This window comes from Rana temporaria, chromosome 12 (assembly GCF_905171775.1).
Source record: "Rana temporaria chromosome 12, aRanTem1.1, whole genome shotgun sequence".
Taxonomy (NCBI): domain Eukaryota; kingdom Metazoa; phylum Chordata; class Amphibia; order Anura; family Ranidae; genus Rana; species Rana temporaria.
The window spans coordinates 2,382,130-2,396,531 of NC_053500.1; the positions used below are offsets into that span (position 1 = coordinate 2,382,130).

A 14,402-nucleotide genomic window follows, 5' to 3' on the forward strand; every position below is an offset into this window, starting at 1 on the left:
GTAGCGTGTATGGTGGAGCCATTGTAGCCTGTGAAGCGTCCGGCCGGCGTTCGCAGGCGCGGTGGGTCACTCACCAGCTGAAGGAAAGAAGCGATTCTGTAGAGCAGGCTCTCGATCTTGATGCGGTTGACGTGGGTGGAGTTGGCCTTGGCGGGGTGCGTGCTCTTGTAATGACTGAGGGACAGGAGACAATCCGTGCAATGCTGCACCGCAGATTCAAAATCCAGTCTTCTAAAGGAGTCACATGCTTGTTCACAGGGAAAGGCCAATCTTCTGTCTGCCATGACTCAGCGACAGAAATCCTATAGAAGGGAAAAACACACAACGGATCAGAGAGGACACCCCGACTTCTGGAGGGGAACCAATAACAAAACATCAGAACTGGACCACAGCGCCTCTAGTGGCAACTCTGCAGTAAGCAAGGGAAATGGATTGCCAGGCTGGATCCCTCGCCTAACATTACACTTCAAGAGGACCTGTCAGCCATATAAAAACGTTCAACATTTCCCTATCCATCCCCCGCCCCCAAACTCCAATAGGGAATTTTCCTCCTCTTGTTTAACCACTTCCATACCGGGGGGCCTATTCTGGCGCTTCTCTCCTAAAAATCATCATTTTTTGCTAGAAAACATTACTCAGAACCCCCAAACTATAAAATATATATACCATATTTATCGGCGTATACCGCGCACTATTTTGCCCTGAAAATCAGGTCAAAATCGTGGGTGCGCGGTATACGCCGATACCCGCTTTCCCGCCACGAGTTTGAATACTGCGCCGGCATATACCGAGCGCAGTACACTGGTGTATCTTCGGGCAGTCTCCGCGCTTCTCGTGCTGACGTCCTGAGCGTACAGGACGTCAACGCGAGAGTTGCCGAGCCTGCCCGACGATACACCAGTGTACTGCGCTCGGTATATGTCAGCGCAGTATTCAAACTCGGCGCGGGAAACGAGCGGGGAGGATGCCGCAGAAGGACGCCGGACCCGACGAAGAGGACCCCCGAAACCGCAGACTGACGCCGGACCCGACGAGGCCGCCGCGCAAGACACCAAAACTGTAAGTACAAAAAAAAAAAAATTTCCACAGGATTCAGGGCAACTTTAGGGGTGCACGGTATACGCGGGAGCGCGTTATACCGCGATAAATACGAGATAGATATATAGATATATATATTTTTTTTAAGCAGACACCCTAGGGAATAAAATGGCGGTCTTTGCAACTTTTTATCTCGCAATACATTTTTTTAAAGCGTTTTTTTGGGGGGAAAAAAAAGTTTTACAATTAAAAAAAATAACAAACAGTAAAGTTAACCAAATTTTTTGGTATAAATGTGAAAAAGATGTTACGCCGAGTAAATAGATACCCAACATGTCATGTTTCAAAATTGCGCACACTTATGGAATGGCGCCAAAACGTCAGTACTTAAAAATCTGCACAGGCAACGCTTAAATTTTTTTTTTTTTACAGGTTACCCAGTTTAGAGTTACAGAGGAAGTAGAATTGTTGCTCGCGCTCTAACGCACTCTGCGTTACCTCACACGTGTGGTCTGAACAGTGTTAACATATGTGGGCGGTACTTGCGTGTGCGTTCGCTTCTGAGAGCGAGCTACCGGGGACAGGGGCGTTTTAAAAAAAAAAAGTGTTTTACTTTCTTATACATAATTTTTGTTATCACTTTTATTCCTATTACAAGGAATGTAAACATCCCTTGTAATAGGAATTGTTCGTGACAGGTCCTCTTTATTTAAAGAATTTTTGCAAAGAATACAAACTCTGTGCATAGTACAGAGTGTATATATATGTATGTGTATATATATATATATATATATATATATATATATATATATATATATATATATACACACACACACACATAATATATATATATATATATATATATATATATATATATATATATTCGTATTTATCGGCGTATACCGCGCACTTTTTTGCCCTGAAAATCAGGGCAAATCGTGGGTGCGCAGTATACGCCGATACCCGATTTCCCTCACTGAGTTTGAAAACTGCGCCGACAAATACCGAGCGCAGTACACTCAAGTATAGTCGGGCAGTCTCGGCTCCTTCCGCGCTCACATCCTGGACGTACAGGACATCAGCGCGAGAGTTGCCGAGCCTGCCCGACAATACACGTGTACTGCGCTCTGCATATGATCGGCGCAGTATTCAAACTCGGCGTGGGAAAGACGCCGCAGATGGACGCCGGACCCGACGAAGAGGACACCCGAAGCCGCAGAAGAAGGATACCGGACCCGACGAGGCCAAGACACCAAAACTAAGTACAAAAAAAAAAAAAACTTTTAGGGGTGCGCGGTATACGCGGGAGCGCGTTATACCGCGATAAATACGATATATACACACACACACACACACACACACACACACACACACACACTATAAAAAAAAAAAAACATAAGAATGACAATAAGAACGAAATTGCGGCCCAAGTTGACTTAGAACATTCATAAACAAGGGTGCAAACCTGCACTAGCAACACACCATACCAACAGAAGGGGGGGGGGATGTAGGGGCAGAAGGGTGGAGGAAAGGACAGGTCCTCTTTATGGAGAGATGCAGGGGGGGGGGGGCAGAAGGGTGGAGGAAAGGACAGGTCCTCTTTATGGACAGTGGGGGGGGGGGGGGGGAGTTTAGGGGACAGAAGGGTGGAGGGAATGACAGGTCCTCTTTATGGAGAGAGGGGGGGTCAATAAGTCCCCACATCTCTTCTCCAGGCTGGAAAACATGAGATCGAAAAAAAAAAACCCTCATGATCTCATGCTTAAAGCCGCGGCCCGGACGTGACGCCATAACGCCACGCCCGGGCCTCTGTTAGTCATACAGATGACTGGTGACCGGAAATCTCTATGGTCGTCATCCGGCGGCGGACGATTCTTTCTGCGGGTCCCCAATGGCACTGGAGAGCCCGGAGAAGCACTGGGTAGTGGGGAGGCGGGGGTCCCCCCCTGTCACCTATAAGAACGATCAAGTGGCAGAGCTGCTATGATCGTTCTTACAGCGCACAGAATCGCGCCGGCAAAAAAGAACGATATCCGATATCTGAATGATGTCTGTAGCTGCACCCATCACTCCGATATCCCGGCTGAAAGTCAAGGACGTCACGACGGCCTTGGGCTGGAAGTGGTTATAAAACAAGTATACAGGTACAAGTTGTCACCTAGGAAAGTACATCACAAATGGAGAGAACACGCAGGATCAGGAAACAAGAGGTATTTATCATGGGAGGACAAATCCCAACAAAGGTATACAAGAGTAAGGTAACAATCCAAACATAAAATCACGGGAAGGGAGAGGGATAAACCGGGGATTGGATTCATGGGGGAGGGGAAGAGGACTTCGGTGACAACCTGTGAAGCTCTGGTGACCTCCATGCCCAAGAGGGTTAAGGCCGTGCTGGAAAATCATGGCGGCCATAGAAAATATTGACTCTTTGGGGCTCTTTTGGGACTTTTTTTAAAGGCCTATAAAAACTCTTTTTTTTAAACTTTAACCCACGGTCATGTGACACTGCAGCCCCAAGTCTTTTCTTCTGCCGACTTCCTTCTTTAGTCCTCTTGATGACCTCATCATCCCCTGCATGACATGGACACTTCCTATTGGATATCCAGCGTTCTCTCAGGATCCAGAAGAGGAAGACATTTTCAGTTTTCCTTTAAGCCCCCAGTCGTGACGCTGAAGCTCCAAGTCTTCTCCTCTTCTGCTGACTTCCTCCTGGTGCCTACATCTTCCCCTGCATGACATGGACACTTCCCATTGGATAACCAGCAGCAGGGTTCTCTCAGGATCCAGAAGAGGATGGCCTCATCTTCCCCTGCATGACATAGACACTTCCCATTGGATATCCAGCGGCAGGGTTCTCTCAGGATCCAGAAGAGGATGACCTCATCTTCCCCTGCATGACACGGACACTTCCCACTGGCAGGGTTCTCTCAGGATCCAGAAGAGGATGACCTCATCTTCCCCTGCATGACATGGACACTTCCCATTGGATAACCAGTGCCAGGGTTCTCTCAGGATCCAGAAGAGGATGACCTCATCTTCCCCTGCATGACATGGACACTTCCCATTGGATAACCAGTGCCAGGGTTCTCTCAGGATCCAGAAGAGGATGACCTCATCTTCCCCTGCATGACATGGACACTTCCCATTGGATAACCAGTGCCAGGGTTCTCTCAGGATCCAGAAGAGGATGACCTCATCATCCCCTGCATGACACGGACACTTCCCATTGGATATCCAGTGGCAGGGTTCTCTCAGGATCCAGAAGAGGATGGCCTCATCACAGGGGAGACGGCAGGTTTGTGATTTTCCGCACCCGAAAGCAGATCTGATCGCCCTGTGTGAGCGAGGTCTTAGCTATGTCGCTAGAAGGTGCCAAAAAGAACTCTCAGGATTCCCCTTTATGTGTAATTGGCCAGAAACCGACGTTCTCAGTAACTGGAAATAGACTTATATAATAATTCCACTTCTGATTGAAATACAACCATTTACTTCCTTTTATTTTTCAGCAGTCAATGAAGAAAATAGGGCAAGTGACAGCTTAGTGAGGAGGAGGGGGGGGGGGGGGTACGCTGTGCATCAGCATGACACCCTGCATCTCAAATAAGGAAGCCGAAAACTGACCACACCGGCCGCACATCTGCTTCTGTGCTTAGTCACAAATACAGAAGGGGAAGTGGCGGGAGCAGCAGGTATCTGGGGGAACGGACGCAGTCACAAAGGAACGGGCAAGATTTAAACCCTGCGTCACAGATCAGCGCCATTTGGATCTCCGATTTCATTGCTGCTTGCGACTTTATTTAAACCAAAGTCAATGCAAGTCGCAATGAAATAAAAAAAAAACAAAAGCAGCGCAGGAACCCTTTCTCAAAGTTGCTACGACTTGAGTCGCAAAAATTTATCCACTTGCCAACCGGATCAATTCTGAGACTTTTCTCATATTTGTAAAAATCAGGATTTTTTCCTATAAAATTACTTTGAATCCCCAAACATATACATACACACACACATATACATATACATATATTTATATTATAGCATTTTTTAGTACAAATACACTTCGATAACATAAATAGAAAAAAGGAACAACAAACTTATAAAATATGAAAGATGATGTTACATCAAGTAACTAGATACCGAATATGTCACGCTTTGACCCCTTCGCGCTGACCGTACGCAAATATGTGGCCCTCGGCTTGAAGGGAGTGTAGTGGGATGATATCCAGCTGCACACATCACTCCGGTACCATCTTTTAGAGCTGACTGTTGTTTTTTTGTAACAACTGATGCGGCGGGCCTCTGGGAGGACAGGCAGCGGCCATTCCCTTGTTGGGAGGACAGGCAGCGGCCATTCCCTTGTTGGGAGGACAGGCAGCGGCCATTCCCTTGTTGGGAGGACAGGCAGCGGCCATTCCCTTGTTGGGAGGACAGGCAGCGGCCATTCCCTTGTTGGGAGGACAGGCAGCGGCCATTCCCTTGTTGGGAGGACAGGCAGCGGCCATTCCCTTGTTGGGAGGACAGGCAGCGGCCATTCCCTTGTTGGGAGGACAGGCAGCGGCCATTCCCTTGTTGGGAGGACAGGCAGCGGCCATTCCCTTGTTGGGAGGACAGGCAGCGGCCATTCCCTTGTTGGGAGGACAGGCAGCGGCGGGCCTCTGGGAGGACAGGCAGCGGCGGGCCTCTGGGAGGACAGGCAGCGGCGGGCCTCTGGGAGGACAGGCAGCGGCGGGCCTCTGGGAGGACAGGCAGCGGCGGGCCTCTGGGAGGACAGGCAGCGGCGGGCCTCTGGGAGGACAGGCAGCGGCGGGCCTCTGGGAGGACAGGCAGCGGCGGGCCTCTGGGAGGACAGGCAGCGGCGGGCCTCTGGGAGGACAGGCAGTAATGGTCCTCTATGGGGACGCCTCTCTCCATTCTCTTATTGGGAGGACAGGCAGTGATGGGCCTCTATGAGGACGCCTCTCCCCATTCTCTTATTGGGAGGACAGGCAGTGATGGTCCTCTATGAGGACGCCTCTCCTCATTCTCTTGGGAGGACAGGCAGTGATGAATGATCCTCTATGAGGACGCCTCTTCCCTTTCCCTTGTTGGGAAGACAGGCAGTAATGGTCCTCTATGAGGACGCCTCTCCCCATTCCCTTGTTGGGAGGACAGGCAGTGATGGTCCTCTATGAGGACGCCTCTCCCCATTCCCTTGTTGGGAGGACAGGCAGTGATGGTCCTCTATGAGGACGCCTCTCTCCATTCCCTTGTTGGGAAGACAGGCAGTGATGGTCCTCTATGAGGACGCCTCTCCCCATTCCCTTGTTGGGAGGACAGGCAGTGATGGTCCTCTATGAGGACGCCTCTCCCCATTCCCTTGTTGGAGGACAGGCAGTGATGGTCCTCTATGAGGACGCCTCTCTCCATTCCCTTGTTGGGAGGACAGGCAGTGATGATCCTCTATGAGGACATCTCTCTCCATTCCCTTGTTGGGAGGACAGGCAGTGATGGTCCTCTATGGGGACGCCTCTCCCCATTCCCTTGTTGGAGGACAGGCAGTGATGGTCCTCTATGGGGACGTCTCTCCCCATTCCCTTGTTGGGAGGACAGGCAGTGATGGGCCTCTATGAGGACGCCTCTCCCCATTCCCTTGTTGGGAGGACAGGCAGTGATGATCCTCTATGAGGACACTTCTCTCCATTCCCTTGTTGGGAGGACAGGCAGTGATGGTCCTCTATGAGGACGCCTCTCCCCATTCCCTTGTTGGGAGGACAGGCAGTGATGGTCCTCTATGAGGACGCCTCTCTCCATTCCCTTGTTGGGGGGACAGGCAGTGATGGTCCTCTATGGGGACACCTCTCACCATTCCCTTGTTGGGAGGACAGGCAGTGATGGTCCTCTATGAGGACGCCTCTCCCCATTCCCTTGTTGGGAGGACAGACAGTGATGGTCCTCTATGAGGACACCTCTCCCCATTCCCTTGTTGGGAGGACAGGCAGTGATGGTCCTCTATGAGGACGCCTCTCTCCATTCCCTTATTGGGAGGACAGGCAGTGATGGTCCTCTATGAGGACGCCTCTCTCCATTCTCTTGTTGGGAGGACAGGCAGTGATGATCCTCTATGAGGACGCCTCTCTCCATTCTCTTGTTGGGAGGACAGGCAGTGATGGTCCTCTATGAGGACGCCTCTCTCCATTCCCTTGTTGGGAAGACAGGCAGTGATGGTCCTCTATGAGGACGCCTCTCCCCATTCCCTTGTTGGGAGGACAGGCAGTGATGGTCCTCTATGAGGACGTCTCTCCCCATTCCCTTGTTGGAGGACAGGCAGTGATGGTCCTCTATGAGGACGCCTCTCCCCATTCCCTTGTTGGGAGGACAGGCAGTGATGATCCTCTATGAGGACACTTCTCTCCATTCCCTTGTTGGGAGGACAGGCAGTGATGGTCCTCTATGAGGACGCCTCTCCCCATTCCCTTGTTGGGAGGACAGGCAGTGATGGTCCTCTATGAGGACGCCTCTCTCCATTCCCTTGTTGGGGGGACAGGCAGTGATGGTCCTCTATGGGGACACCTCTCACCATTCCCTTGTTGGGAGGACAGGCAGTGATGGTCCTCTATGAGGACGCCTCTCCCCATTCCCTTGTTGGGAGGACAGACAGTGATGGTCCTCTATGAGGACACCTCTCCCCATTCCCTTGTTGGGAGGACAGGCAGTGATGGTCCTCTATGAGGACGCCTCTCTCCATTCCCTTATTGGGAGGACAGGCAGTGATGGTCCTCTATGAGGACGCCTCTCTCCATTCTCTTGTTGGGAGGACAGGCAGTGATGATCCTCTATGAGGACGCCTCTCTCCATTCTCTTGTTGGGAGGACAGGCAGTGATGGTCCTCTATGAGGACACCTCTCCCCATTCCCTTGTTGGGAGGACAGGCAGTGATGGTCCTCTATGAGGACGCCTCTCTCCATTCCCTTGTTGGGAGGACAGGCAGTGATGGTCCTCTATGAGGACGTCTCTCCCCATTCCCTTGTTGGGAGGACAGGCAGTGATGGTCCTCTATGAGGACGCCTCTCTCCATTCCCTTGTTGGGAGGACAGGCAGTGATGGTCCTCTATGAGGACGTCTCTCCCCATTCCCTTGTTGGGAGGACAGGCAGTGATGGTCCTCTATGAGGACGCCTCTCTCCATTCCCTTGTTGGGAGGACAGGCAGTGATGGTCCTCTATGAGGACGCCTCTCCCCATTCCCTTATTCGTAGGACAGGCAGTGATGGTCCTCTGAGGACGCCTCTCTCCATTCCCTTGTTGGGAGAACAATCGGACTGACGAGGCCTGAGCCTGTATAACACAGCAGCCCCCCCCCCCCGCAGGCCGATTTGTCTGGGCCTCACACAGTGAATGAGTATTGCTCGTGTCCTGCTGTGATCCGTCATAACATGATGAGTTTCCAAACACAAAACATGATGTGTTCTACCCGTCACCTCGGCCCTCATAGATGATGCAGACAGCTGGCTGAGCCAACTCCGGGACAGAAAGGGGGGGGGGGGGCACAGGGGGCGAGTGTGCATGATGCCAAGTCCCCACATAGACACAATGATTACTAATAGATCATGAAAGCCGCCCTGTGTACATCTACTGTGTGTACATCTAATGCTTCTTCCACTTACATAGCGGCTCCATTAAAATCTCAGAGGGGAGGGGCTTAACAAGTTTGCTTTTAATCAAGGAGCAAAAAAAAAAGTTAGGAGCTAGATTTAATTTTCAAATCTTACGGGTGGAATATGCTACATGTTCCCGAAGATGGACTTTTCCTTTAACCCTTTCACAAATTTTCTGAAAGCAGTCACCCTACAGAATAAAATAGTGGTAGTGCCAATAATTTAGGTCACATGATATTACCACAAATTACAAGTTATTTTTAGGGGGCACAAAAAAAACACAATAAATATCCCAATTTTTGGCAAAAAATAAAACCTGAGTAAATAGATACCCAACATGTCAAACCTTAACCACTTCCCTACCGCGCCTATTCTGTCACTTCTCTCCTTCATGTGAAAATCATAATTTTATTGCTAGAAAATTACTCAGAATCCCCCAAACATTATATATGTTTTTTTTTTAGCAGAGACCCTCGGGAATAAAATGGCGGCCGTTGCAACTTTTTTTCTCACACGGTATTTGCACAATAATTTTTCAAGAAAAAAAAAAAAAAAAAAAAAAAAAAGGTTCACAAATTAAAAAACAACAAAACAGTAAAGTAAGCCCAATTTTTTTATATTGTGAAAGATGATGTTACGCCGAGTAAATAGATACCCAACATGTCACGCTTTAAAATTGCGCACACTCATTGTTATGGCGCCAAACTTCAGTACTTAAAAAATCTCCATAGGCGACGCTTAAATTTCTTTTTTTTACAGGTTACCAGTTTAGAGTTAGTCTCGGGCTAAAATTGTTGAACACGCTCCAACGCACGCAATACCTCACGTTTGAGCAGCATTTACATATGTGGGTGGGACTTACGTGTGTGTGTTCACTTCTGAGCGCGAGCTACTAGGAACAGGGGCGTTTGACTTTTTTTTGATCACTTTGATTCCTATTACAAGCAATGTAAACATCCCTTGTAATAAGAACCTGTAGTGACAGGTCCTCTTTATGGATTGAGGCGGGGTCAATAAGACCTACCCCTCCCCCCCCACATCTCTCCTACAGGCTGGAAAGCATGAGACCGAGAAAAAAAAAAAAATTCACAGATCTCATGCCGACAGCAGCGATCGCAGCTTTGTTTACATCTGGGGCCCGGGCGTGACATCATAACTTCGCGCCCGGGCCTCCGACAGTCATAGAGATGACTGGTGAGCATCTGGTCACCAGGAAATGTCTATGGTCGTCATCCGGGGCCAACCAGTTCTTTCTCCGGGCCTCCCGAAGAGCACAGGAGAAGCACCGGATGGCAGCGGGAGGGCGGGGCACGTCCCCTCCCGTCGCCAATAAGAACGATCAAGTGGTGGAGCTGCCCCCCCCCCCCAATGATTGTTCTTATCGTGCGCAGAATCGCCGGCGGCAAACAATGATATCTTAATGAAGCCGGTAGTTGCCCCATCATTCAGATATCCCCCTAAAATTCCAAGACGTCATATGACGGCACACGGTGGGGGAAGTGGTTAAACATGTCGCCATTACCCTATACTTTCCATAGGCGACACTTTAAAAGACTCCCCATTATAGGTCATCAGTTTAGTGTTACGGAGGAAGTCTCGTGCTAGAATTATTGCTCTCATTCCGGCGTGCGCGGCGATATGCAACGTGAAATCACAATAGACATTTTAACCACTTACGGGACCGGCTCACGCCGATTTACTTCGGCACTTTGAAGAGGGATCGCTGCCATAACCCCGGTATCCTCTTCTTCAGTGAGCGGTCCTCTTTCAGATAAAGGTGGTCTCTGCGGCGGATTCGCCATGAGATCACTTTTAAAATCGGCTGCCGTAGAGGTGCTCCCCCTCCCGCCGCTCTCCGGTGCCCTGCGCAGCTTACCGCGACGAATGTGATTGGATCCACTTCTGTGCTCGGTATGAAAATTAGTGAGAGGGGGGGGGGGGGATGGGCCCCCCACCCGTCCGCCCAAAGCTCTTAAAAAAGGGCCGATTATTTTTTTTATTTTTTTAAATGACAATTTTTTTATTGCATTTTAGTGTAAATATGAGACGTGACGTCTTTGTGACCCCTCCCCCAGATATCATATATAAGAGGACCTGTCATGCGTTTGTTTCTATTACAAGTGATGTTTATATTCCTTGTAATAGGAATAGAAGTGACATTTTTTTTGTTCTAAAAAGAAGGTAAAATAAATAAAAATAAAAGTAAAATAAATAAGAAAAAAAATTCAATAACAAAAAATAAAAATAATGTTAAACGCGCCCTGTCCCGAGACCGGTCATATGTGTGCCCTGGAGCGCATAGCTCAACAGCCACCCCGGGGCATGTCGTGGACGGCGTAGCGTTGTTCAAACCACACGTGAGGTATCACCACGATCGTTGGAGCGAGAGCAATAATTCTAGCTCTAGACCTCCTCTGTAACTCAAAACAGGCAACCTGTAGAATATTTGAAACGTCGCCTATGGAGATTTTTAAGGGGTCAAAGTTTGTCGCCATTCCACAAGCAGTCGCAATTTTTGAAGCGTGACATGTTGGGGATCAATTTACTCGGCGTAACATTATCACAAAAAAAAAAAAAATTGGGCTAATTTCACTGTTGTCTTATTTTTTTATGAAAATCCCCCCCCAAAAAAATTTGCGCTTGGAAGACCGCTGCGCAAATACGGTGTGACAAAGTATTGCAACGACCGCCATTCTAGGTCACGTGATCGCCTCCGATTGGCTACCACAGTGATCAGTCAGCGTGAGCCCGCCCCTGTGTTTACTTCCTCCTCTGAATGAGGAGAAACAAAAAGATACTTTGTTTCTCCTTGTAGGAGAGGAAATGTAAAAAAAAAAAAAAAAGTGGAAAAAGCAAATAAAAAATAACCACTTCCCGCACAATCGTGTGCCGTGTGTCTTTTTGGTGACGTGGTTGTATCGGGGTGATGTCTGCAGCTACAAGCGTCACCCCCGTGACCGTTTTTTTTTTTTTTCTTTAGAGTGGACGGTCCGCTTTCCAAGCCACTCGTCTATTACAAGAAGCCGGAGATACTGCCGGGAGATCCAAGCCACCACCGAAGTACGGATTAAATCAGTATTTGGCTTTGATTGGGTTCTCAAATGTAGAAAACCGTTAGTGACGTCACTTCCTGTTTACTCGGCAGCCAATAGCGCTGGATTTAAAAATATTTTTTTTTGTTAAATATTAAAGTATTCAAAAATGTTGATCTTAGCGTTTTGAATACCGTTTAGTGCAGAGGAGGGGTTGGTGGCCTTTCAGATCCTCCGATCCCCCTCCATAAAGAGGACCTGTCACCGCCTATTACTGTCACATTTCGATGTTTACATTCCTTGTGAGAGCAATAAAAGTGAATAGATTTTTTTTTTTTTTTTTTTTTAAAGGGACAGTGAAAAAAAAAATGTATATCTATTCTTAAAAGAAAACGCATACGTAAGTTGCGCTCGCAAATGTAAACTATGTTCAAACCACACATGTGAGGTATCGCCGCGTGCGTTGGAGGGTGTGAAATAGTTCTAGCGCTAGACCTCCTCTTTAACTCTAAACTGGTAACCTTTAAAAAAATGTTAACTAAATTTCATCCACGGAGATTTTTAAGTACTGTAGTTCGTAACCATTCCACAAGGGAGCGCAATTATAAAGCGTGACATGTTTGGTATCTATTTACTCGGCGTAACATCTTTCACATTATACAAAAAAAATTGGTATATATATATGTAAAAGTTTGGGGGGCTCAAAATTTTCTAGCAAAAAAATACTGATTTTAAACAAAATGTCAAAAACGGATTTGGTCTTTAAGTGGTTAAAAATGAACTATAAAAAAAAAAAAAATTAAAAAAACAAGATCAAGGTTTGCCAGGGTTAGAGTAAGGGCTTATGCACACTACAGCTAAAAAAAATAATAATAATAATAATAATAATAATAATAATAATAATAATAATGGCCTGAAAACTAGCTAGAAAAAAAAAAAAAAAAAAAAAGAAAAGCACAACAGAGCATGAAAAAGCTCAAAGAAGTTAGAAAACACACATAAAAAAAATAGGAAAAATGAGGGGAGGGTTGTTTGTTTAAAGAAAAAAAAAAGCGCTAATGCTCAAATAACGTGCAAAAAATAAATAAAAAAGCTGAAATAAAAGCTCAAATGAGCTTTTATTTCAACTGTTTTATTTATTTTTTGCACGTTATTTGAGCATTTGCGCTTTTTTTTTTTTTTTTAACAAACAACCCTCCCCTAATTTTTCCTATTTTTTATCTGCGTTTTCTAACTTCTTTGAGCTTTTTCATGCTCTGTTGTGCTTTTTTTTTTGCTAGTTTTCGGGCAATTAAGTGTCTTTTCTGCTCCAAAGCTCCTCCCAAAAACACGAGATTGGCAACTTTTTCCCGCCTAGAAGATCATACGCCTCAAAAAAAGCCATGGATGTGTACGGAGTTTCCAGGCAGAAAAAACAAAACAAAAATAACACAACTCAAAAGCCTGTAGGAGTCGTTACTTTGAGCTGCCCTGCGCATGAGCCCCTAAGGCCGCGTACACACGGTCGGTTTGGTCCGATGAGACTGAACCGAAGTTCATTTTCATCGGACCAAACCGACCGTGTGTATAGGCTATCGGTCTGGTTTCCTTCGGTCCAAAATTTCTAAACATGCTTCAAAACCGAACCGATGCCCCATCGGACAAAACCGATGGTTAGTACAGAAAAGCATCGGTTCAAAACCCGCGCATGCTCAGAATCAAGTCGACGCATGCTTGGAAGCATTGAACTTCGTTTTATTCAGCACGTCGTGTGTTTGACGTCGCCGCGTTCTGACCCGATCGGATTTTGGACTGATGGTGTGTACGCATATCAGGCCGTACGGCCACTTCAGAGGTAAACCGATGAAAACGGTCCGACGGGCCAGTCTCATCGGTTTGGTCCGACCGTGTGTACGGGGCCTCAGGGTCAGCATTTTTTTGGGCAGCATTTAAAAAAAAAAAAAATATTCAAATTGGTGTCAGTGTGTTTCATCAGTGAAAGAGGAAAAAAAAAATAAAAAAAAATAAAAAAAACGTATTTACAAAATGTTATAACAGAAACAAAGAAAAACTATTTTTCCCCCCCCAAAATTATCGGTCTTTTTTTTTTTAGCACAAAAAAAAAAAAAAAAAAAACCCAGCGGTGATGAAATACCAAAAAAAATAAATAAAAAAAAAAAGCTGTATTTGTGGGGAAAATAAATATATGGGTACGGTGTGTCGCATGACTGCTTCAAAGTGCAAGAGAGTTGAAAGCTGAAAATTGGCCTGGGCAGGAGGGGGGGGTTGAAGTGCCCGGTAGGTAAGTGGTTAATAAAAAAAAAAAAAAAAAAAAAGAAGAAGCAGGGAGCTGAAGTAACACTTTGCAGAACTCAGTAAGCAGAGGCCCTCGAGAATAAAATGGTGGGTGTGGCATTTTTTTTTTTTTTTTTAATGACACACGGTCTACCACCTCATATAATAATGACACGGCCCATTCTGACCCCTCACCCCATATTATTACATCTCTATACCAGGATAATACCCCCATATAATAATGACGGTTGGTTGTCGGAGCCGTGTGGGGGGTGTGGATATCTCTCAGTACAGATGGAGATATTGGGGCTGGTGATTATTTTATAGAGTGCAGGTCTATAATAATCAGAGTCACCAATTCTATGGTGGTTCGGAGGGGGGGGGGGGGGGTGTCCCTTCTGCCCTTCTCCCCCCGCCAGAACCCCT

At 47.1% G+C, this 14,402-nt stretch overlaps 1 protein-coding gene across 1 annotated transcript in view; it reads right to left on the reverse strand.

Annotated features, from left to right (window-relative positions):
* Positions 1-14,402, reverse strand: part of HELZ (helicase with zinc finger) — an 87,462-nt gene that overhangs the window by 66,360 nt on the left and 6,700 nt on the right. The window contains exon 2 of the mRNA XM_040331214.1: positions 75-302. Within this exon, the coding sequence (XP_040187148.1) occupies positions 75-284 (210 nt within the window). The 5' untranslated portion in view covers positions 285-302. The remainder of the gene's footprint in view (positions 1-74; positions 303-14,402) is intronic.